The 23,628-nt window shown below is 43.7% G+C and overlaps 1 protein-coding gene and 1 non-coding gene across 8 annotated transcripts; both read right to left on the bottom strand.

Annotated features, from left to right (window-relative positions):
* Window positions 1-158: 158 nt before the first annotated feature.
* csnk1g1 (casein kinase 1, gamma 1) lies at window positions 159-23,083 on the bottom strand. 7 transcript variants are annotated; one of them, XM_057025321.1, is made up of 15 exons: window positions 22,841-23,083; window positions 21,155-21,250; window positions 16,872-17,302; window positions 16,754-16,794; window positions 15,608-15,677; window positions 9,715-9,866; window positions 8,108-8,342; window positions 7,947-8,032; window positions 7,751-7,835; window positions 7,519-7,667; window positions 7,341-7,448; window positions 6,801-6,911; window positions 5,736-5,842; window positions 4,605-4,628; window positions 159-3,669 (listed from the first exon to the last, which is right to left on the bottom strand). In XM_057025321.1, the coding sequence occupies exons 3-15, from the start codon at window positions 17,056-17,058 to the stop codon at window positions 3,615-3,617; spliced, it is 1,410 nt and encodes a 469-aa protein (XP_056881301.1). In that variant the 5' UTR covers window positions 17,059-17,302; window positions 21,155-21,250; window positions 22,841-23,083; the 3' UTR covers window positions 159-3,614. The 7 variants fall into 7 exon arrangements, with proteins under 7 accessions (XP_056881301.1, XP_056881300.1, XP_056881303.1 ...); XM_057025320.1 differs by lacking the exon at window positions 21,155-21,250 and having other exon boundaries at window positions 22,841-23,079; XM_057025323.1 differs by lacking the exons at window positions 6,801-6,911; window positions 21,155-21,250 and having other exon boundaries at window positions 22,841-23,078.
* LOC130521953 (U4 spliceosomal RNA) lies at window positions 11,087-11,227 on the bottom strand. Its single transcript, XR_008949502.1, has one exon. It is a non-coding gene; the product is annotated as a U4 spliceosomal RNA (small nuclear RNA).
* Window positions 23,084-23,628: the final 545 nt, after the last annotated feature.

Raw genomic sequence — 23,628 nt, 5'->3', positions numbered from 1 at the left:
TAAGTCTGCTTTGGGTAATTTTTATTAAAAATATTTTTTTACCAGTTTTTGGTGTTGTAGCTGACAATATAAAAGGGGTTGGTTGCACATATGAAAGCAGCACATAAATAATTATGTTTTATTATCACAAATACAGAATCTCACAGAAGACAATCCCACAATGTGGAGAGATCTTTTATTTGACATAAAAAAGGGTGCAAACTGGAGTTTCCCTTTAGGTGTGGAGGGAATAAAAAGTGATTTTGTAAGATTCTTGTGTGAAATATTTGGGGAAACAGCCATTTCAGATGAAAAGAACTTTCTGTAAAATAAAAGTAGGAAATCATTAAAAAGACATTGGGGGGTCCTTCATTTTTGAAGCCCTTGATTAACTCATTCAAATAGGTTTTTGAAGTGACATTCATATTTTAATACCATAGTATTTATTTACAGTTGTAAGATTACTCTTAATCATAGCTCTGAAAAAAAATGTTGCAGGGAGGACAAAATGTTGGAACTGTACAACTGGACCTTCCAGGCTGAGGGCAAAAAAAAAATACATCCTGTATTTTTATGCAGAATCAAAACATGAAAGAACAAATCCTATATGTGAACTCTGTACAATTTACAATTTTCATATAATCATCACAATATTGCAGTAAATGTCACCCTAAACCTTGCCTCAAAGGAAAAAAAAATACAGTAAATCCAAGACCGTTCTACAGTACAGCAACAAGAAAAAAAGTGCTGGAGAACCCAAGGAGACCTCAGCCAGTCATTCACACTTTTGAGAGTCCTTTCTTGCCATTTCTACACCCAGGAATGTGATTTACACACAAGTGAAACACAAACAACAGTCTGACAGTCAGGAACAATGCAGGTAGAAATGGAGTGTGCCGTTAAAAACAGGAACAAGATGGTTTCTACATGAAGACTGGAGGCTGCTACGGGAGCCAGGAGGCTCGCAGTCCGCCCCTGGTAACCCATGGAGACGCAGAGGCGTCCTCTGACGCTCCGTGGAGACGCCCAGAGTTCTCAAACAGGGAAATAGTATCTAAGATCATGAGAAACCAACCAAGAAAACTTCTTAGTTCTGATAGAAATGGAATAAGAAAATTTCTGATGCTTTATAACTTCTCCACCATTTCTGGTATTTAACCATTTCACTCTGCAGGGATGACAACAGACACACGTGGTGGACCCTGATGAGAGGGAATAAAGACACATTCAGCTTCATAGTGTATGTTCCTGGCACAGGAAAAAAAAGGCATGGGCTAGTAGTCTCAGGAATGGCACTCTGGGAGCTCAGGGGGAATATTAGAAGGCTATATAGTCTAGATATCCATCTTTCTCTTACAGAAATACTTGCATCATTTCTTCCATGGCTGTGATGAAACAGTCCAGCTGCTGCTGATACAAAAAGAGTGAAAACTGCCAAACATCGAACTGCAAACCTTAAGATTTTTCTAAGACTTTGATAATAGCAGCGAGCGCGGGACTCTGCAGGCAAATCTGACAATCACAACCTGTCCAACACCCTCAAGAGGCACTCGGATATCTCTCACACATGAATACCTGTCATTCAAATAGCCCCTCATATCCACTGTGTCGAGTTGCTATGAAAACGACCGAGAAAAAAAAGAAAAAAAAATACCCAAAAGGTCCCCTAGGCTTTAATATTCAAGTACTTTCAATAACACAATAACTTATGAACCTGGAGTAATGTCAGGTGTAAGAAGAAAACAAAGCTGTACAGTGTCAAACACACAACAAGCAGGTTTACATACTGAGATTGTTCACAACACCCACAATGCATCTCTGAAGAGACGGAGCAAAGTCAAACACACCACTGTGAGCCAATTTCTCTGGAACTGTGTGTGTGTGCGCGCTGTGTCTGTGTGTGCAGATCAGGGGGGTGTTATAATGGCACACAAAAAAGAGTGAAAAGACATTAATTTAAAGTGTATTCCCTGCACCCTATAGGGAAGGCCTAGCACATGAGGCAGCTACAGTTAAAGTAATAATAAGCACATTACAGTATTAAGAAGGCAGGGTCTTGTCGGGAAATGCAGGGGGCAACAAATGTAGTGCAGTCACGCTCTCGAGCTTTTTGTTACCCTCTCTTTCCCCGTAAAAACCATGGCTATTGGATGGGAAACAAAACTGCATTAAAAATTCACATTAAGAAGATATAAAATGAGTAAAACACCTTTTTGCGGTAACCGACTGTGAGGACGGGGAGATGAGAACGACGCTTCAAGCCGGTCCTCCAGCACGCACGCTAATTAGACATCACATGGAGATGATCACTAGTTCACCCTCGCGTGCGCCGAGCCTCCGTTTTTGGCCTTGAAAATAGATTTGGGCATCCAAAAACAAAATGTTGGTTTGGGGCCCCGGGGTCCTCAGACTGCTCACATGGGGGCACACACAGCCCCCCCTTTACACATTAAACCAGACCTTCCAGCGTTTCACTCTCTTTAGGCATCTTTAACTGCTTTGATCAGTCCACTAGTTTAGGCTTTATCATACAGGTCTCCCCCCAAAAACAAACAAACAAAAACAAATCACAACCGCCGTGCTTCTGCGTCGTGGTGATGCGATGTGTTGATGGTGGGTCGGGGGCAGGTTAAGGCATTGGACAGTAGTGTCGCCAGGCTGGGATCTGAAGTCATTCCAACGTTACGTCCCTCAGAGAGAGAATACTGCTGCAGAGCCAAGATCACGTTAGAAAAAGTTTGGTTTTACTCTCATTTGTTGCCTCTTCGAATCATTGGTCTCATCTCTCCAATTGCAATTTCCTTCCCATGCAGGATTATATAAACGCTCGGCGGGCTCTGACTAACCGTCCATACATTCAGAGTGTGCGTTGGAAATTAGTAAGAAAAATGGTGGCAACCAAAGATAAATAGCTTAAATATCTGCCCCCAATGTTGCTGCTCGGCATCACAAATCCACCAGGAGCAAAAGCAGCATAGAGACTGTAGTGTGTTTAGTGAGCAGCGTGGGTGGGGGGGTGGGGGGGCTGAAGAGCAGAGGTCATCCTCAGAGAACACAGTGCAGGAGGAGTCTCGGCTCTTCGAGGGTCCCAGAATCAGAGTTGACCTCTTTGGGGGGAGAAACTAAAAAGGACAGGAGCCAAACTGGGACTGAAGCTCTGTGTATGCAGATCAGGCAGTTCCACACCGACGCCTCCTGCCTTCACCTTTACATTCAGTCCCACCAAAGCAAAGGCCAGAGGGGGGGGGGGCGTGGTGGCTAAACGCAAGCGAAACCAGCCAAACGGGCTGGGACTCGAGTGAAAACACGATCCAACAATACGCAGTTGGACGACAACATTTACAGAAGAGAAACGGGAGAAAAGCGATTATCGTCTGCAAAAAGAAAAAACCTCACAAAAGGGTTTGTGAGCGGGAGGAACGCGCTGCAACAGATATCCACACACGTTGCAGGAGGGGTAGAAAAGAGGATTCCCAATGCAGGACAAGTATCTGGTACATCCCAACACATCACCTTTAACTGGTCCCTCTATTAAACCATTTCACTGAGAATCTTTCTGAATGGAACCTTATTGATTTTTCAGTAACAATCAGCTTTGCCAGAGAGTTGCAGTGTTTCAGGCTGAAGGTGGACCATCATTTGTGCCGCTGCGTGTTCTTCTTCCTTTTTCTCTTGAAGAAACAGCAGCACCTGCAGAGAGCAAAGAAGAGAGGAGGAGGAGAGGCATTACAATGATGTGGAGAAGAGAGAAGCCAAACAAAGATGCAGAGGGAGAACCTTCTTAAATCAGTACGTCAGATGTTACAACAATCAATATATATTTGTCCAGATGACTTCAGAAGAGTCGGGACTGTGGTTGGCAGGAGATTCAGTTTAATAAACATTCAGTCCTTCCAGGAATTCTTCCTCAAAACTAAAATTGACTCTCTTCTGCAGAATTTGGCAGTTTATAAAAGATCCCAGTCGCCTCCTGGCTTCTGTGTCTGTGATGCCATCGATCCACGTGACACTGAGGAGGTCTTTTGGAGAGATTGTGGCCCAATGGTTCATACGAAGCAGATGGAAAATGCTTTGTTGCCTTTGAAAAGGGCAATGAAACACGTTGCCACAGCAAATTGCATCTGGAGAGCAGCCAAAACACAAGTTCACACAGTCCAAAGACGTGCCTCAAAACACCACCACAAACGTAGGAGGCTGCATTTCTGCCCACAGTATCCACAATCATGTAAAAACCTGGAGGGACTGAGGAGCAGTTACTCTGAAACTATGCAAATAAACAGCAGCACAAACAAAGGACAGAAGACACGGTGATCCTGACTGGTCAATAAAACACACAAAGACAATAAACAGGTTATGATAGGACATAGGACAGTGACTGGGTCACCTCAGAATTACAAATGATTAAGAATAATGGTTTAAACGCTACTAATGAAGACGCCACGCTTCAGATATGAGAGGCGCCAATAAAGGCGACTTAAAGTAGTTTTATTAAGAGCCTGTTTGTACTGAGGACAGTGGACTCTCTGTAAAGGTTTCTCTAGAAATGAAAAACCAAATCTCCCCAGCCCAGGCTGGTCCACTCCCTGTCCCATGAGTCTGATGTGGACGAGCAGAGAGGGACTCACCACAGGTTGAGCATTTTCACGCAGCTACAGAAGAAGAGAGGAAAGAGTGTAAAGAGAAAAGTAAGAAATTAATACAACACCAACATGAGGAGGATGGGGCACATGCCACACACAGACACACACACGCACGCAAACAAACACAGAGACTGAACACGCATGTACACAGAGGAGGAGGAGGAGGAAGAGGAGGAAGAAGCAGGAATTACAGGATGGATTCTTTAACACTATGTGCCATGATTCAATATTCTGAATCGGAACATTGTGAGTACATAAAACTATTAGTTGCTTTTATTATATTGTGAATTAAGGATGAGAAAATAATAAAACTGCCATTAAGAAATGTAACCTAAATTTGGTATATTTCTAATTTTTATCTGTTTCATTCAGTTATCTGAAGTCAGCTTTTATTTCGGCCAAAATGATCCAAAAGCAGCTGTGATGCTCATCAGCTCCACACCTCCAGAACCAACCGGGCTCAGTTATTTGATATGAAGGTGCATCAGGGAAGCCTGGAAGGCCTTCAGATGTATGTGCACGACAGCTCCACAAGAGGAAACAACCAGACGGACCTGCCAAAGCTGAGACATGGAATAACATCACTGTCCTGTTGACAGTCACAGAGCCGGTGTTTGGAATCAACTCTCGCTACAACGAACGTTAACGTTTCAGCTAATGGTGCTGCAGTGTGCCAGTCTATCGTAACCTGATTGGAACCAACGATAATCACGGTCACGCTTCCGTGTCTCCTTCTCAGAAGAGTCCAAAATGTCCTCCTGTGCAGGATTCTCGGTTTCTACACGGACAACATTTGGTTCCATGAGAAAACATGATGTCACATCAGCAGTGATGAAAGTGACTTAAATTATCTGCTTGTTTCAAAATGTTTGCAATGCATCAAGTGCAAGTTTATGTTTATTCTGCATCCTTTTGTGTGCATATTTTTAAATATATCTGGGGGAAAAAACAGAGCGACAAGCAGCAATGAAGATCAGAAAGCGCAGACTGATAAGAGAGGCAAGCAGCATCACAACTCCACAGCATAGCGGGGTGGGGGGGTGTAGAGGGAGAGCAGGAACAAGAGGACGCAACAGACAACATGGAGGAGCGGTGGGTTGGCTGTGGGATACGTACTTGGCCTCATCAACCACTTCTACCTCTGCCTGAGCTGTGATGGGAGCGTTCGAATGCGCCGTCAGTGGGTCGTCTGCGTTCAGCTCCCCGTTGGTCAAGCTGACCACCTGCACCAAGGACAGATTACACGTTTTAAAAACACGTCGGCTGGAAAAAAAAAAAAAGAAAAAAGTAAAGGCTGGGGAGAGCTTCTCCAATTTAAAGAGGAAACCAGAACCACCAGCAAAGAAGATTCCCTCAACAGTGTGATCTGGTTCTCATCTCTCTGGTTCTGTCAAACATAAAATGACAAAAATAACCACATGCAGAGAACTGAGGTTGTTGCCTCTGCATGTGGTTATTTTGACATCAAAACCTGAGAGGGAGGGCGACACAAAGTGGGATTAAGGCTGTCAGTTCTCTTAGTTCGCACCATTTCAACATGAGAAGAGGTGGACGATTGTGGAAACGGAGCGAGCCATCTCCAAAAGCTTGTCTGGTACAGACGGAATGCTTGTTGCAAACAGCAACAAACCCATGTGACTTGTGAAAGTGTTTATACAACAGGAGTGTGAAGATCCCCCACGAGATGGGAGCATGCTTTCAGCTGACCACACCAGGCCGTCCCACCATGCAAGAGGCTTCTTGTTCTTGTAAGCAATCTCCCGGTGACGTCCTGACACCGGAACACCGGAACTTGGACTGTTCATGAAGCTGAACCGTATTTGTACCATCTGGGATGGGCGGCACCAAATGACATGCACATGGTGGAGCAGAAAAATAACATTTCCCAGGAAGGGGAAGAGGGGGAATATGGAGATCTGTCTCATAATTGAGGCTAACAGCAACGTCCTGTGGGCAGGTTGTTTTCCTTAAGTAAACAACCGCAGGTTTAGTTGTGACAACAGTGAGGCATGAGGCATGTTGCACACGGAGCCCTAAAATAATATCTACCAAAATGAATGAACAAAATAAGGTTTCTGATGATTAAACATTTGATTCCAGCTGTTTTAATCTTATGAGACAGATCTGGCTCCATAGAGATTGGGTAAACGGGTGTTGGCTGATCAGGTGAGGGGTGTATACCTGCACTGAGCCCCCGTGCCTGTCCGCTGCCAGGTGGGAGGTCAGATAGGAGGAGTTTGCTTGGCGTGTGGGCTGCACCTCCCATGCTCCTCGTCGATCTGACACGGCTGTCTGCTCAGGAGTCGGGGCAGCGGTGGTGGGCGGTGATGAGGAATCGGGGTGGGTGTCGCAATGGAAGGGGGGTCGGGGGTGAGGGGAGTGATGGAACAATCGTGTTAGGAGAGACGGATGAGTGGGTGTGTGAAGCCAGGAACCATGCAAAGCAGCATGTGAAACGAAGGAAAACAAAATTAGCAAAATGAAAAAAAAATCTGGATAAAAAAAACAAAGCAAGGCTTCAGCCAGAAACTTAAAACCAATGAAGTCCAAGCTCAATGGAGGTCAGCGCTCATTTCTCTACTTTAATCACACAAAAATTAAACCTCTTCAACAAAATTTGGTTCTTTTAATCCCCTAATGGACAATCTGTGACAATATTCTCTTTCTCTTTCCTAAATAAAGAAAAAAGAAAACGTTTGTCCTTGAGAGAACTCGTCATACCTGATTTCTGATTGGTGGGTGTTGTGAGGGGCGGTCTCTGTGAGGATGAGTTTCTCTCGTGACAGCAGATGCTCCAGAGTCTATGTGGACAGATCCCACTGGAGTGGGCTGAGAGGAACCATCAGTTAAGCAGCCGCTCAACATTAAGCAGCTTAAAAAGCATCCGTGTGCTACTCACAATCTGCCGGCCGACCCAGTCGTACGTGTAGTCGAAGGTGTAGCCTTTACGCTCAAACAGTTCAGTGAAGAGAGTCCGCAAATATTCATAGTCTGGCTTTTCAAAGAAATCCAGCCGTCTCACGTATCGTAGGTAAGTGGCCATTTCCTCTGGAGGACACAGAAGAGAGGCCTTGAACACAGACATTCCCCTCAGAAACGGACCGTCCTAACGTACAGGGTCATCCACGTACCCGGGAAGTTTTCACACAGGACCTCGATGGGTGTGTTTCGCTTTGTGTCTCCGATCTTCTGGTATCGTTCTTTTAATGTGTCGGCCTAAGAAGGAAACAAATTCTGATAGCTGATAACGATCCCATTAGGACACACATTCATGAGGCAGTCCCAGCCCCCAGCCCCCCCCCCTCCCCATGTAGCGATGGCTCGTACCTTCAGGCCCTGCCACGGTAGACTCCCACGGAGGAAATACATGAACATGTGACCCAAAGCCTCCAGGTCGTCCCTCCGACTTTGCTCTGTGCAACATTTGTTGATGTTTTGTACAGATTACACTTTAAACAACAGAGACTAAAGCAGAAAAGGACTCTTACCTTTGCCTAAATGTGTATTGATTGACATATATCGAGCAGTCCCCGTCAAGCTCTTATGCTCTCGGTATGGAATGTGTTTTTTGGTCTCGGGGTCGATGTATTCTTTGGCCAGGCCAAAGTCTATGATGTGGATTATATGTTCTTTTTTGTTCCCTTGTCGTCCGATGAGAAAGTTTTCAGGTTTTACATCTCTGTAGATGAGGTTTTTAGAGTGCACGTACTCCATCCGGGAAATCTAATAATGAAACAATAGTCATAAGTATCATGGTCAGCAAAAAAGAAAGAGACACACATGTACAGTGGGACCTCTACTTAATTGGAATTAATTGGTTCCGGAAGTTGTTTCGTAACCTGAAAATTACGTAAATAGAGACGCGTTTTCCATGTAAATGCCCTAATCCGCTCCAAGCCCCCAAAAATTCGGACATAATTTTTTTATAAATCATAAAAATGCATCAAAACATGTAACAAATACATGTTACAATTACCACACAATAAATGTAGGAATTTAGGCTTCTCCAGGAACAAAATGAACTTTATTACAGGCTAATCTTACATTAGCCGTCATTACTCGCAACGAACGTTAACACTGGTAACACCGCCATCTAATGGACAAACATATAAACACCCACAATAAATCCCGAAGACGACGCTGGGATACACACAAACATGTACAGATTGACGTCCCTCCTAGCCAATGGGATTACAGGAAGATGCTAGGCGATAGCCAATGGCAGAGCAGCTACAAGCAAGTTTGCGTTCGCGAGTAGCAGCGGTAGCGTATTTTTGCCTTTCGTATCCTGAAATTTCTTTCGGAACAAGAGGAAATATTTTCCCGTTAAGATGTTTCGTAACCTGAAAATTCCGCATTTAGAGACGTTCGTAAGTAGAGGTCCCACTGTACTTCTGTCTTTGAGAAGACTCTTACTGACATAATTTATTGGATTTAGAGCACCAGTAAATTTAGGGTAATTTAAATGGTCATTTTCATTATCGAAGAATATAAATAGTTTAAACAATTTCACTCAAATGATCATTTATGATTACCGTAGTCAATTCATTTATATTGATTGTAGAATAATGCCACAACCTACCACGCTGTGTAACAGCCGCAGACGGCCATAAATATTAAATAATACAAACACCAATTAGTGGTTTGAAAATGTAGCTTAGCACCAACAGAGAAGCAAACTGTCATGTTGGGATTCAGAACCCCGAGCGTGCAAGCAGTTAACATCAGAGTGTGTTTATTAAAAGCTTCCAAGAGTTTTGTAAAGGACCAAAATACTAATGACGGCTGTGTGTTTGGATTTAATTGGATTTGTCGGCCAATAAAAGAAGCCTGAGAAAGAGCAGAAGCTCACAAATCTTTTGAGATTTCTGAACTGCACCACTAAGTACGATGTGATGAAGGACATCTTCCACAACACAAGCTTGAGCTGTAGGTTTCTGTACCAAAGGTTCAGAGGCTGTGTTGGTAAGACTTGTACCACGTGAAGGTCGAGTCTAAGTAACATCAGCTTTTAATGGGTCTGTAGGGAGAAGTGATTTCAGAATTTGTTCGATTACCTTCCTGCTGACTCAAAGAGTCTCTGCTCTGCACTCACCAGCTGAATGGCTATCATTAAGACTGTCTTCAGTGAAAAGGTCCGGTCACAGAGGTCAAAGAGATCCTCCAGGCTCGGGCCCAGGAGCTCCATAACCATGGCGTTGTATTTCCCACAGGGTCCGAAGTAAAACACCTGCGGCACACCTTCAGCTGCAACAAAGAAAAACTGACTGCAGTTACAGATGTGATCCAAGTCGGCACAGTGGACACATGCGTGTATGACGGCACAATTAAACCAAAGATGTTAAACACTACAAAAGCTTTTAGACATAAATGTTTGAGGAAAAGCTAATGTTAGTCTAAAGATAACAAAAACAGTCTATCTGATATACTTTGTGTACTCATGGGGATTCTGGGAGCACTGGGGTAACAAAGCTTTTATCTGTTATTATTCCTGTCCATGTTGGGTAATGACATTTCTAATTTGGCTTCAGATTAAGTATATCAGGCTCCAACTGGTCAGACCGGAGGTGGGGGGACACCAAGGTTAGTGAGGACTCTGCATAAACACTAACCTTGAAGTAAAATAACTCCCCCACAAACACAAGCATGTCACTTCCCCACTGCCAGCTAAAAACTAATCTTTTACTGCCTGGTGTCATATCCTCCCCACTGAATCACATCCCCGGGACTATACCCATTCTAAATGCTCCAAAATCCCTTCCAGCTGTCACCTTGGCTCCTATTCGGCCTTTGTCACTGCAGTTTAGCACTGTCTGACAGTAGTAATAATGCAGCAGTAATAACAGCAGGCCAGACCAGCGGATCCCTGATCTAACACCCATGGAATGTGCAGGTTTCAAACCAATTATTTTGTATTTGTTTTTATTTATATTGATGCAAGTGAATGTATTGTGGTGAATATATAAACGGTCTGTGGATTTCTGTGGGCATCCTGAAACATGGTTTCAGAGAACAGGAAATCAGGAGGCCTATGATTGAAAGCTTGTCCTTGCAGTTCTGTGCCCTATCCCCACACATGCTGTGGTAAGGCCTCGGGATTATTAGATGCAGAATAATAGATTAATAATAAAAACTACAAGAGGTTGTTTACATTGTGCATATAGATTTTGGAAACGCTTAAAAATGTCCACAATTTCAAATATCATGAAATGTATTTATATATAGTATATGTATAGTATATGTATCTATAATAGTTTTGTGTTTCAATGTTCGTTGAAACTGTTATAATAACATGATGCAGGACTGCAGCATAGTTAGTAAAGGTAAGGATAACACAATTGTTTCTAGTTTGGCTCCTAACTACCCTTCACGTCTGTGTAGGCGTGTCTAGTGTAGCCACGCCTGTTTGGACTGATGCGTGTATGCTGCTGAGGAACTCGGGAGTTTACTTTCAACAGAGAAGTTGGTCTCCGTGGAGACCTACAAAAATTGCCGTAGCCGACTATATTTCAAGTCGTCATGGCGGGGTATTGGGTAAAGTTTTCAACTAGCAATAATCGCGCCTCGGATAAACCTCATAGGCTACGATACTGCCACTGCGCAAAGCTAACGTTGAGTTTGCTAGCCAACGGTGTTATTTAGCTGCCCATGTTCTTGCCTCACGGTGCAACATCGCTTGCTACAACAAAACACTCAAGTAAACGATAATATGTATAACATACATTTAAAATCATAACTAGCACATCAGGTTTTGTTAAGTGTTTATTATTCATTATACATTTTATTTTAGAGAAAGATGGTGATTCAAACCGACCACGGCGCAATGCATCATGGATAATATGTAAATACATTGATTCGACGTCATTTCCGCCTCTTTATGAGCGACCCGTTTTAAAACTTGAATCTCAGGTCGGGTTGCTCACACGTACGTCATTTACATACATTAAGACAATGCCGATGGCTTAAAAGCTGCCTTTAATAGGAACATTAGCAGCTAAAATTGGTCGTGGCCATTTCGACGTAAATGTATGCCAAAAGAATAACTTATTCAATGCCTCCTACAACAGTATCACTGAAATACCGCCAGATGTCAGTAAAGTAAAACGCTGCTTTAATCCATCGAGAGTAAATTTAGAGATTTTCTTAAATACGCATATCATAAAATTTTCAAGAAGATTTAACAAAATCCGTTAAAAAGATTATTTAAAAAACGATTTCTAAATGATTTGCAGATTAAACTATTTTAATTGTAGCCTCCAGCCTGCCATTGCTGCCCTTTGAGGTTAAAGAAAGAAAAAAAGAAAACAGATGGAAAATTTCTCATCTACCATCTGCTGCTCCATTGACAAATCTGTTAAAGTTAATCTTTTAGAAGAAGAAAAATTCAGGAGGGAGGATTCTACAGATGCCATTCCATAGCATTCAGCTGGTTAGCATCTGTTATAAATTATACTGATGATGCAGAAAAACCTCTGGGTTGGAAACTGATTAGAGCTTAGCATTAAACATGCAATAGAAACATACACTTGCAGTTTTTAAATATAACTATAACAAGTTGTTGCAGTTAATGTAATGTACTTAACTTAATGTAGGTAAAATATATTTTTAGTAATGTGGCACATGAACAGATCCAAGTAAGCTACAGTCAGGTTTAACAAAGCAACCCAAGGCATTGACCCTGTTAGCCTTCAAAATGGTCCCTTAAAATGGCACTGATAATTAAAAAGCTAAAAAATCCCAACAAATTCTGATGTTTTATATTCATGGACATTTTACCAAAAATGTTTACTTTCCTGCTGGGAGACAGGAAATCCACCGCAACATGGAAGGTGGCAAAAATTTCGTCAGTGAGCATATTGGCAGTAGGAGTCCTGCTGGGCTCCATCCTGTGTTTCTGGACGCCATTATGCAGTACTGTGGGTTGCTAATTACACAAGCAGAGTGAGTGTCTTCAACCCCTGGGTGCTTGTGGGAGGCCTAAAATATGTCAGATTGGGGGTGTTCTGTAAATAAAAGCTGAAATGGCTCCTGAATTTATAAGATAATCATGTAAAACTGACAGGAAAAACAAGGGGCTGTTCGTTAACATAACAAAACAGTCCCTACAAAAGATCAGATCTGCCAGTTGTATTTCTTTTAATTGCAACAGTTGACAGAAGCCACCACTTACATGTGTTCAAATTTGAATTGTAATTTTCTGAAAAATAACAGCTTTTGGATTTAGTTTGGAGGACATTTGAAGCACATGCACGTGGTGTTTTGCTTTTATATCTGCAATGTTTTGCATAAAAACTCCAAAATTTTTAGTGTTTAAACCACAAGGTTGATTGGATTTGGTATGTAACCCAGATGTATAAGAATATAGTACTGGCTAATTATAAAAAGAGGAAGACAGAAGAGCTAAGTTCTCTCCAACAACCATCAAAGGTTTGGAACCCCATCTGAGCTCATGTGGGGAAACAGAATAAAGACATTTCTTCAATACATCCACAATGTGAACTCTGCAGGACTTCCCATTTCTGTTCTGGATCCACAAAAGTAGGCAAGACTTCTAAACAGGGGCAGTTTTGGTAACGTGCAACTCATAACTAGAAAAGGATTTATTCTTGTTCAGTCCCACACTGAGTTAAAGGGCCCGTCTGGTGTAGAACAAAAGCATAGATTTTTCCTGTGCATTAGTGTAATCTGATAGAGGTGCTGGCTGCAGGCCCTCACAACAAAAGGGGGAACAGGATGATCGTGATGAATGAGAATGACTGCAGCAGTTTGTCTGTGCGGACGTTGGAGCCTCCAGTCAAAAACCAGAGTCTTCTCCAGTTCTGAGACTGGACATCTGATTTGACCATCTGGTAGTAGTTTTTTCGTGGTCCAACTTCTCAACATTGTGGCAAAGCTGGTCTCATGATTCTAAATATTGCATTGAAATGTGGGACAGCCCCCTCCAACAATCTGCTGAAGCATATTTGAACCCACACACAGCAAATTGGGCTCAATCAACCTCACCCCCCAGAAATCAATAAGTCAATGTCTGACTGCATTTTCTCCTGGGACACTTTCAACAGGAAAATAATTATTTCCTAAAAGAAAGCTGATTTATAAGCATGCGGGGTTTTAAAGACTGCTACAATTGAACTTCCAACAGACATAGATGGTGTAACTCTGCAGGATTACTCCCTTCTGAAACCAGAAACCACAACCTTTCTGATGTCCGCTCATGTGTACCAAAGAAACAAGTATGACAGACTTTAATAACAATGATGCAAAAACATTCTTCAACTGTTTTTCCAGAAATGTGTGTTGTTTTTTTTAAATACTCCTCTGATTACTGATAAGATGATCAGTGGGAGTTTTGTGTTTTCTTCCTAAAAAAGCTCCCTGTGAAAAGTTAATCTCAAATATGCTCACTTTTCACTTCAGAGGGAGGAAACAGATCTGCAGATAAGACTTCAATGACTTCCTTTACATATTAATAACCTCTAGTGAGCCACGACACCATGAGAATGTGAAGAAGTCAATAACATCATGATAGCTTCTTTAAACCATCCTGCTGAGAAGGAATAAAGCCTCTGGTCTACAGGCTTGTTAAATCTTATTAAACTTACAAATGGCACTGTCAAACATTTCCACACATCTAGACGGAGGCGTTTCTCATAAATATCCAGCGACAGTTGGTCGCGCACCAGACACGACACCTGATTGAGCATCCGAGGGAAACGGTATGAATTCATAAAGAGCCTGTCTCTCACACACACACACACACGCACACACACTGCACTGGCTGGGAGGAATGTGGCACAGCCCTCAGCCAAGAAGAAATGAGGTCACGTTATTCCATCTGGAGGAGAGGACAGAGGCAGGTTCACACTAAGAGAGGCAGACTACTTCTCTAAATATTTAATGAGTTTCCGCACAGTTGGCCTTTTCCAGCCTGTGCATTTGCAAAACAATAGCCATCATATTCCCAGTCTGGTTATCAAATATGCAGTCAGAGGGCCGACCTGCACGTCTACGCCCATACATTAAAAAAACAGGGCGGATTTTCCACCTACAACCAAACTGTGATGACAGCTAATCCTAAAATGTAATACACCTCAGTTACTGACACTGAGAAAAGTCCTGTTCTCTACTCATGGATAGACAGGCACTAAGAATAAGCATTAAATTATTTTAGATGGCTCCTTTGTTCCCGGAGTTCCCACCCATTTCCTCTCATCTAAAATTATTTTGCTCTTTGTTATTCCACTTTTTTTTTGTATCTTCACAGGATTCTGGTTCTGCTCTAACACACATGTCAGCAGACCCTGACTCATATCTCTGACATAATCACAAGGGACCAGAATGAAAACATGAAGCAAAGCAGTAACCGATGTGAGCGCTCGTCGATGTCTGAGGGGAAAACAGCGATTAATGGCTGCAGAAAAATGTGAACACCTGAGAGAGACTGTAACATTTATGCTGCTGTTCATGTCTTTAGTGAAGGGTCAGCTGAAAGGAATGCTACTAAAGATAAATGTGTTGGACTGCAGGACTTAGACACAAATTAACTACTGTATCGGTCATTAGACTTGTTTTTTTCCCGCATTTACACTGAAAGTGATTCAAAATCATCAACATAAGCACCACTGGCAAACAGGACTGAACATCCTCACGTGGAGTTTTCAACAACCAGGAAGTCTTTTCAGCGCTTAAGACAAAAGGCTCTGTGTCTGTATGTGTTTTGTGGGTGTATACTCTTTGTGTCAACACCTTCCAGGCTGGAGTGCATTACTGCTGAATCTGTTTCAAAGCAAGGTCACTGCACAAGTCACTCCGGCGCTGGCGAACACAAAGTCCCAGAGATTAAAATAAGTTGCGGGTACAGCTCACTATTAATATGTAAACCTCAGATCAGTAATCGTCTGTTGTGGCAATGACGCAACCTTCCAAAACAGTCTTAACATTGTCACGCGACCCCACACACACCAGGACACATGGGTCTCCAGGCTTACCTGTGGTTCCAAGACTTTTGTAGAACCTGTACTCTAAGTGCAACTGCGGCGCCCTCGACTTCACTGGTTCCTGTGTGGCGGAGACACCTAAATCAGTTATCAGTTCACAACAATTCCTACATAAACTGGAACAAATACGCTGAAACTAGTATCACTGTCCATGAGGCCTCCTGTTAATTATGCGTGTGATTATGTGTTTCCTGTTACCCAGCAGGAAGGTGCTTCTTCTAAAGCGTCGGCACACAAACCCAATTTGAAATACATGTGGGAACCTGCTGCACCTGATATGAGATCATGTGATCCTTCTTACAGCGGGGAAGGGGAGGCAATAAAAAACTCCTAATGGTGTGCTGATTCTCGATTTGAAGAATGTAAAGTGCTACAAAAGTTGACTGGATGTTATTTTTAGGTAACTCAGCTGCAAAATGCACAGATGCATCTGTGTTTGTTTGTGTGTTTTTTCAATGAAAGATTGAATCCAAACGCTCATTTGTCAGTTTCTACACACTGAAACTGAAAAGCTTCGTTACACCGTTGTGCCCCCCGCGTGTTTAGGTTCAGCAGCCACAATATTTAGAATTCCTTATCTGCAGGTAGGAAACTGTTCACCTGTTCAGGACTTTATCTTTTTGCTGTGGGTATTTAAACCCAACATAAAACTGGCTGCATGAACGGGGAACAGGTTTGAGAAAAGAACTTCTGAGGGTACATCCAAAAACAGTGAATAAGGTTAACATGTTACATGACTATTTGCAAGAAGATAATATTACTGATGCTGTCAGCTGTTTAAAGTCTGTAAAGTTAATCATTTTACCTGGAAAGAAAGCATTTTCTGACTTAGGAAACACGGAGTATTGCGTAAATCATGGCATAAGGAGCTGAGAACCATTTGTCTTGGCAACTAAAATATTTGGATGTGGTTCCACTATGATGCTCTCTACAGAAATGTGAGTCACAATTTCTGATTTCCAGTCCAGAATCCTCTGGAAAGACACACCTAGTCATCGATCTATACTTCATTCATCTCAAAGAGGTCAACAATATAATCTCTTTGAAGATTATGCTGAAAACTCCTTATTATGGTCTCTGAATTATACTGATAAAAACACCAAACATGCCAGAGATGAAAAGTTAATGTGCACTTACCAGTTTTATAGCTACATATTCATTGGTGTATAGATTTTTACCTGGAATAAGACAGAAATTTGTGAATTAAAAAGCGATCCAAAGCCTCTTTTGCCATGCAGATTTAGCCGCAGCTTACCGAGCTTTAGTTCACCAAAGTTTCCACACCCGATCTTCTTCCCCACACGAAAATTTGGCCCAACCATGAGAACCCCAGAGGAGCTGGAGGAGCCGGACGGTCGAGATGAGTGTCCACTGCGGCTGCCCTGGGAAACCTTAGCCGCCCTGGCGGGCCGCTCGCCATATTTGTCTCTCTGTTGCTCCATGGTGTGAGTGGCGCTGGTCAGTGGAAGCCAGGAGTGATGAGCAATGAAGCCTCCTGGGCTGGGCCCACCAAGCCACAGCCCGAGTCACTGGCAAAGCCTGGAGGGTTCAGCCACTCTCATGAGACGCCAGCAGGTACAGCCAGTCGCCACTCGTCCGCCGTCCTCAGCCGGTCACCTCTAACAGCTGCTGAACAGGCCGATTCTCAACATCTGTCACAGGAAGGGGGCGGCGACCTATTGCCAACTACAAAATCAAATAAAAACGTTAAGCTGCAACAATCAGAATATTTTTAATACAGCAGGATCATTCAGTAAGAATGTGTTAGGATTGCTGGCATTACTTAGGTTTCATTAGCGCTGTAATTTCAAATAGCCAGACAAGGGTCGATTTGTCAGCTACGTTTCCATTTCTGATACACATTTCATGCTTGTGGGGGGTAAACTGAATATTTCCAGGAATCTGATCTCACATATTAAATCCATCTCAGAGCTCATGAGTCACGGCAACACTTCAGATGGTTGGTTACGAGCAAATGACGCTAAATGAAGACCGTAACAGTGATGCAGGACTGAGGAGATACACATCAGCTCCCAACAACAGCCTGAGCACCAACAGGAAGCTCGTCAGGTCACGGAGGCCTTCAAGCCTCTAAACTCCTGCAGGCAAGGTCGCAGAATATTATGCAAACAAGGTCTACAGGCACCACCTCTGGGCCTACAGGGATTTTAGTGGCGCATGTATAATTTTTGGTTCCAAATCTGTACAGTAATAATCTATTAATCAAATAACAATACAGTTATGAAGCTGACTGAAAAATCTACAGCAATCATACCTTTAGAATAACCACCAGGTGATAAATCGCCACATCATGTAGCGGCTATATTTCCGTATTACATTTGTTCTCCATTGAAAAGATTGGAAACGTGTCGGTGTGTTCAGGGCGCCGCTGTGATTCTTCAGCATGAAAAGGCTGCAGCAGCAGCGTTCTTGTGTGTGGGCTTCCTGATGACTCATGCTCAGTGTTGCCTGCACACATCGCAGTATCAAAGACGCCAAAGTTTGCTCTCAAGGGCAACTGTGCGCCGCTGCTATTACATAAAAATGGGAGCAGAACAAGATGGCCATAAAACAGCTGTGTGGAAAACACTTTTAACAGTTTCCTTTGTGCAAATAATGAAGCAGAAGGTTGCAGATTAGCTCAGCCAGGAGATGCTTCCGATTATCTACAACACACACCAGCTCTTAACCTCCGAACCGACCCTGAAAGTTCTGAAGACCAGCTAAAGTGTCCCTACGCTGCTGGTGAAATGCACGTTCTGGTCCTCTCAAAGCATATCCATGAAAACACACACGACGGCTAAACGTAAGGAAGAGTTTGTAACTTTTTCCCACAGCTAAAGGTTTACTTGGTCTGTAATGAGAAAATGTGGACAGAGTTTGGAGCGGTGTAGAGAAATAGCGTAGACTATAAAGAGAATAAAATGGAGAATTTAAAAATGATAAAAATACGTATGAAACAGGAGCTGAATAGAAAAACCTGAGGTCAATGTGACAGTGGCAGTAGCACAAATAAAGTGTCTGAGATCTTAAAAGTGGCAGCGAGGTAGCATCCGTGTGTTATTTCCTGTGTGCCAGTCTGGTGGCGTGGGGGAAAAGCTGTTCTGGAAAATGGTCCTGCACCGAACGCTCCTGAGCCTCTTCCCAGAGGCCAGCAGTCCTCAGGCTCCTCAGAGGCCCTGCAGCCTCCACACCACAGAGATGCAGCTGGTCAGGATGCTCTCGATGGTTCTTTTGTGGGCAAACGCTGCTTTGCCTGCGTCACAAGTGATGTGGTGTTAACAGACCAAGTCAGGGTGTCTGTGATGTGCACCCCCAGAAACTTGACCACCTCCAGTGTTATTGTGGAGGAGAGGAGCGGAGCGTCTTAACGCTGACGAACTCTTCGGTATTGTCCACGTTCAGGATCAGGTTGAGGCCCACCGCTGTTGTGTCGTCCAGAACCTTCACAATGTGGTTGGTGACAGAGCTGGGGAGACTGTCGTCTGTCATCAGGGTGACTAGAACACAGCCCTGAGGGGAACCTGTGGCGAGGCTGAGGACACTGGAGGAGGCACTGAGGGAGGAAAGGCCAGCACCCAGTGGTGCAGGGGGCAGCTGAAGCCCAGGGGTACAGGCTTATTCCACCAACCACTGAAGGATGATGGGATTATTGCCAAACTGAAGTCCAGAAATACCATCCAGGCATGAGAGGTGTTATCCTCCAGGTGAGCGAGGCTCAGGTGGAGAGCAAAGGGAATCTTGTCTTCGTTGGAGGGGTTTGGCTGGCAGGAAAACTGTGAGGGTCAAATGTTGGGGGGATGGAGGTGGTGTGATGCTCCACCAATCTCTCAAAGTAATTAGACATAATGGACGTTAGCGGACAGGCCAGAAGTCGTGGGGGGGGGGGGGGGTGTTAGCTTTCATTGGCACTGGGCTGAGAGAAGAGGTCTTGAAGGAAGCTGGAACTTTGGCTTGGCCTTGCAGGGTTCAAAAATACCCAACGGTCACCACAATATTTCAGCACCCGTCCAGGAAGCTTGTCTGGACCTGGAGCTTTCCCAGTTGTGGGTGTTACGGACGGGCTGTTGGCTGTTTCTGCACCAGACAGTTCATCATTCAGAGGAAAACTCTGATAGGCGTTGATTAAAGCAGATAAAATCTTTCCAAATCAAAACCACACATGCAGCGTTCAGATCTGTAAGAACCTGTTTGCTGAGGTGAGCACAAATTGATCTAAAGTTTCTGTATGAGCTTCATTGCAGAAGATTTTTTCCATCTATCATAAATATCAAACTTATATTGAGGGAGGGTCCTGTCGATTCTAAATTGTTTTTCCTTTCCGGAGTTTCTTCCTTTTGAGCAACTATAACTTCTTTTCCTGTCAGCATGAGATGAAACCAGCCACACCGGGCTTCCAACATGTTCAGACATGCCTGATCCCAGGATTAGGATAAAATAAGCATCAAAGTGGGAACCAGAGTTGACTCTGTTCTGTAAAAGGCAGTAAAACTGCGCTTCGTGAACAGCAGTAACACATCTGCAACCTTTAATTACAAGACTGTGTTCCACTTTATGCCATAAACAGCAGGCAGCCATCATTTACCCACTGATGTGCCACTTCCTCTGTTTCTGTGAAACCCAAGTTCATCTGCAGGTGACAGAAGGAGAGTTCAGAGTTTTAAACCCTTAACGAATAAAACCTTCAGCACAAAGTTGCAACTATTTGTCCATAAGCAACACTTTTAACCAGATTGCCTCATAAATAAAACATTTCCACCGGTTTCTACAAAGCTATCCTGGAGCTTTATTAAATGTTTATCTTGGATCAGTACCTGGTGTGGCCGACCAACCCAGAGCTACGCCCATATCAAATCTATGAAGACGAATCTCGGGAATATCCCTGATTTTTTAGGCGCACGAGAAGTGACTGTGGCGATGCAAACGTTGGTTCCGCTACTGGTCGTAGCCAGAGTCGCTCTGCGGCTGCTGGATCGAGCACAGAGCTGAGCAGGAGCCCAGCAGCTGCAACCGCCCCGACCAGCAGCTCCAGAGTTTGACCCAACTTGGCTGTCGGAGGGGAATTTTTCCTCCTGGCTGTACAAAACTGATACAACAACATAACAAAATAAATAAGGACAGAAATAAAAAAAAAGATAGCTTAAGAGATAGCTTTATAGACGTCAAAGTTCTGAAAGACAGTTTTAGTTTAATTTTAGTTTAATGTGATGAGGGGAATCCCCCGGAGGTTCCCCTCTGCTGATAGAGGAGGAGACACACCCACTGGCATCCCAGAAAAGTCCGAAAAGACAGCAAAGCTTCCCAGAAAGTTAAGTCAAGAAAGAAATGCAGACGAATGGCGCACATGGAACACACAGGAACTAAATGTGAAATATGTATGAGGGACAGTGCATGTGTGCTTTTGACAGGCTGGCTTTAAATTGAGCTGTATTTACATTTTCAGCTAATCTTCATGCTCATTTCCTGCAGCTAAACCGGCTCTTCCGACCCTCAGAGCTTCCACTGGATTCTGTGTGAACAAGCAATGTGTCACGTTACCGAAGACGCGAGACCACTGGCAGCAGTTCCTGCTGACCTCACGTCCACATCACCCTCACATCGGCGCTCGCTTGGCTGGAAACACTCCTCGTCTGACTGGAAATGAAGCAAGAGTATGGCTTTTGTGTAAACATACAAACCGAGCCGACCGGTGCCAGCAGGAAAGCATGAAAACACACAAACGCGACTGCTCGTCTACCGTCCAATTACAGGACAGATCACAGCAACAGGAGACACTGGGAGAGGAGTTTGTTCAGTGCCACTGGCAAACAGAAACAGAACAGCGTGTATGGAGGGTTTTGCATTATTTACTGATCGTCTGTAAATCTGTCAGTAACGCCGAGGAGGGCCTGAAGATTCCAACCCTGGTTCCACTTCACAGATTTTACTGTCAAAACATCAACAAAAGCTGAGGCGCTTGCAGGCGATTAGTGTCAAATAAAAAGGCTAATGTGTTGATTTACCCTTCCTTCAACAGAAACACAAAGGCTTTGAGTGGAGTGATTAACCTTCAGTGGAAAGATCAGCCTAAGTGGGGGTCCGACTCCCACTGAAGCAGCGCCAGCACACAGCTGCCGTCGCTCTGATGAAATGTAAAATTATTTATGTCATCCGGTTCTGTTCTCCAGTCCAGGTGAAGAGGCTGCACTCACGTCTGCAGCAACAGCCTCGTTTTCAGCCCCAAAGGTTTCACAAAACACACTTGGAAATACTAGGTTGGCGATAACGAACGTAATGCCGTTAGGATAATAAACTGTTTTGAACTGGGGTTTTCCCTCACGGTGGGATACGGACCAGTAAGAGTCCATCGCTCCAGTCTGGACACATGTGCTGAAAAACTAAACACCACAATAAAAATGTCAGCTTTCCATCAACGCCACTGACAGATGGGGGAATGTTGAGTCTGGATGGCAACAGACTGAGCACACAGGTCATTGATTGACTGGAGCCAGACCAGTAGACCAGCGATGATGCGAGTTCATCCCCATTATCTGTTCTCACTATCTGCAACAGGCAACCATCAACAATCACACCTGCAAGAGTTCGCGCTGACGGATCAACAAAGGTGCTGTGGGTTGATGTGGGTTGATGTGCGGGAGCAGAGGCCCGCAAAAACGGACGTTCGCATGCTGTGATCCGGTGTGTGTGGTCACCACTGTGAGGTGATCGTTCCCAGTAATGTGAGGAGTGTTGGGAACGTGCAGCCCAGGCTAATATAGGAAATTATCGATCTCCGGGAGCAGGAGCGCGACGAGACCAGTTGGCATTTATACAATTTGGTAGACAAATATCAGATAAGAGACAAACATTGGCGACGGTCACGTCGATCAGTCAGCGAACTAACAATTAGTAGGTAGCTTCCCAACCTAAACCTGACTTACCTACCGGCTAACATTAGCCAACATTATTTAGCCACACTGGCTTGTCTAGTTTAAATAGGATTGGATGAGAATATACCTCATTACAACCCAAAATGGCTTAGTCAATAAAGTAAAGAGTAATTAATCAATTAGCCAGAGTGGTCGTCACTTAATCAGCGACCTAGCTTACGCCTACTTATGTCTGTGACATCTGGACCGAACACAACAAGAAAATTAGCTCCGTTAGCAATGGAAATATTAGCTCGCCACCAAGAGCCCATCCAACAGGGGCTCTGCTAGCTCATCGCAAACCAGACACGCTCACCTTCGGTGCTGGGAAACCCAGAGGATCGGGGCTCGGCTGGTGTTCGTCGCGCCAACGGTGCCGGGGCGGCCGGAGTTCGGCGAAAATCGAGTGCGTGCAGCTTGTTGTCACTGAGGTTTGAGGCTAACAGCAGCTCCACAACACAGTCGTGTCCATTCTTCGCTGTTTGTCTGTCTCTGCTGCCCGTGAGAGGTTCGGACACACCGGATGTAGAAAAACGGCACCGCCCGCTCCGCGGCGCAGACTTCCAGGTCAGACAGAAGTAACTCCATAAAGCCACACCATCGGGATTTGTTAATAATTCGATTTCAGTCCAAACACTCATAGATGTCAGGATTCCACGCGTTTACAGCCGGACGATGATGCGTTTAAGGACCAGCACCAGAGCAGCTTTTTGCCACGTTGTAAACATGAAAACTGTCAAAGTGGCACCTTTGATTCATTCTAAACTTCACAAAATAGCCACCATTGATGGCGCTTACTTATTTAGAAATGTATGCACTTTAAAAGGAATAATTTTTTTTTTAAAGTTAATTAACCTGAACAGTTGGATTCAATATTCAGCCATAACAATTTTAAGATTGATATCTGGCTCCTGCATTGTTCACAAATGAAATAGAGGAATATTCAGGTATCAGAGCCCCAAACGGGCTTGAGAACTTACCTACATTTAGTCATTTTTATTTACAGCCATCTAAATTCCACATTATGTGATGTCCTTGAGAATAAAGTCATTTACATTTTACCATAGTCTTATATCAATCTTGATTAAAATATTAAAATGGAGG

Source organism: Takifugu flavidus, chromosome 2 (genome assembly GCF_003711565.1).
Source record: "Takifugu flavidus isolate HTHZ2018 chromosome 2, ASM371156v2, whole genome shotgun sequence".
In the NCBI taxonomy this organism is placed as follows: domain Eukaryota; kingdom Metazoa; phylum Chordata; class Actinopteri; order Tetraodontiformes; family Tetraodontidae; genus Takifugu; species Takifugu flavidus.
The sequence above is the reverse complement of the archived record's forward strand: the minus strand, read 5'-3'. Positions and strand labels throughout refer to the sequence as shown.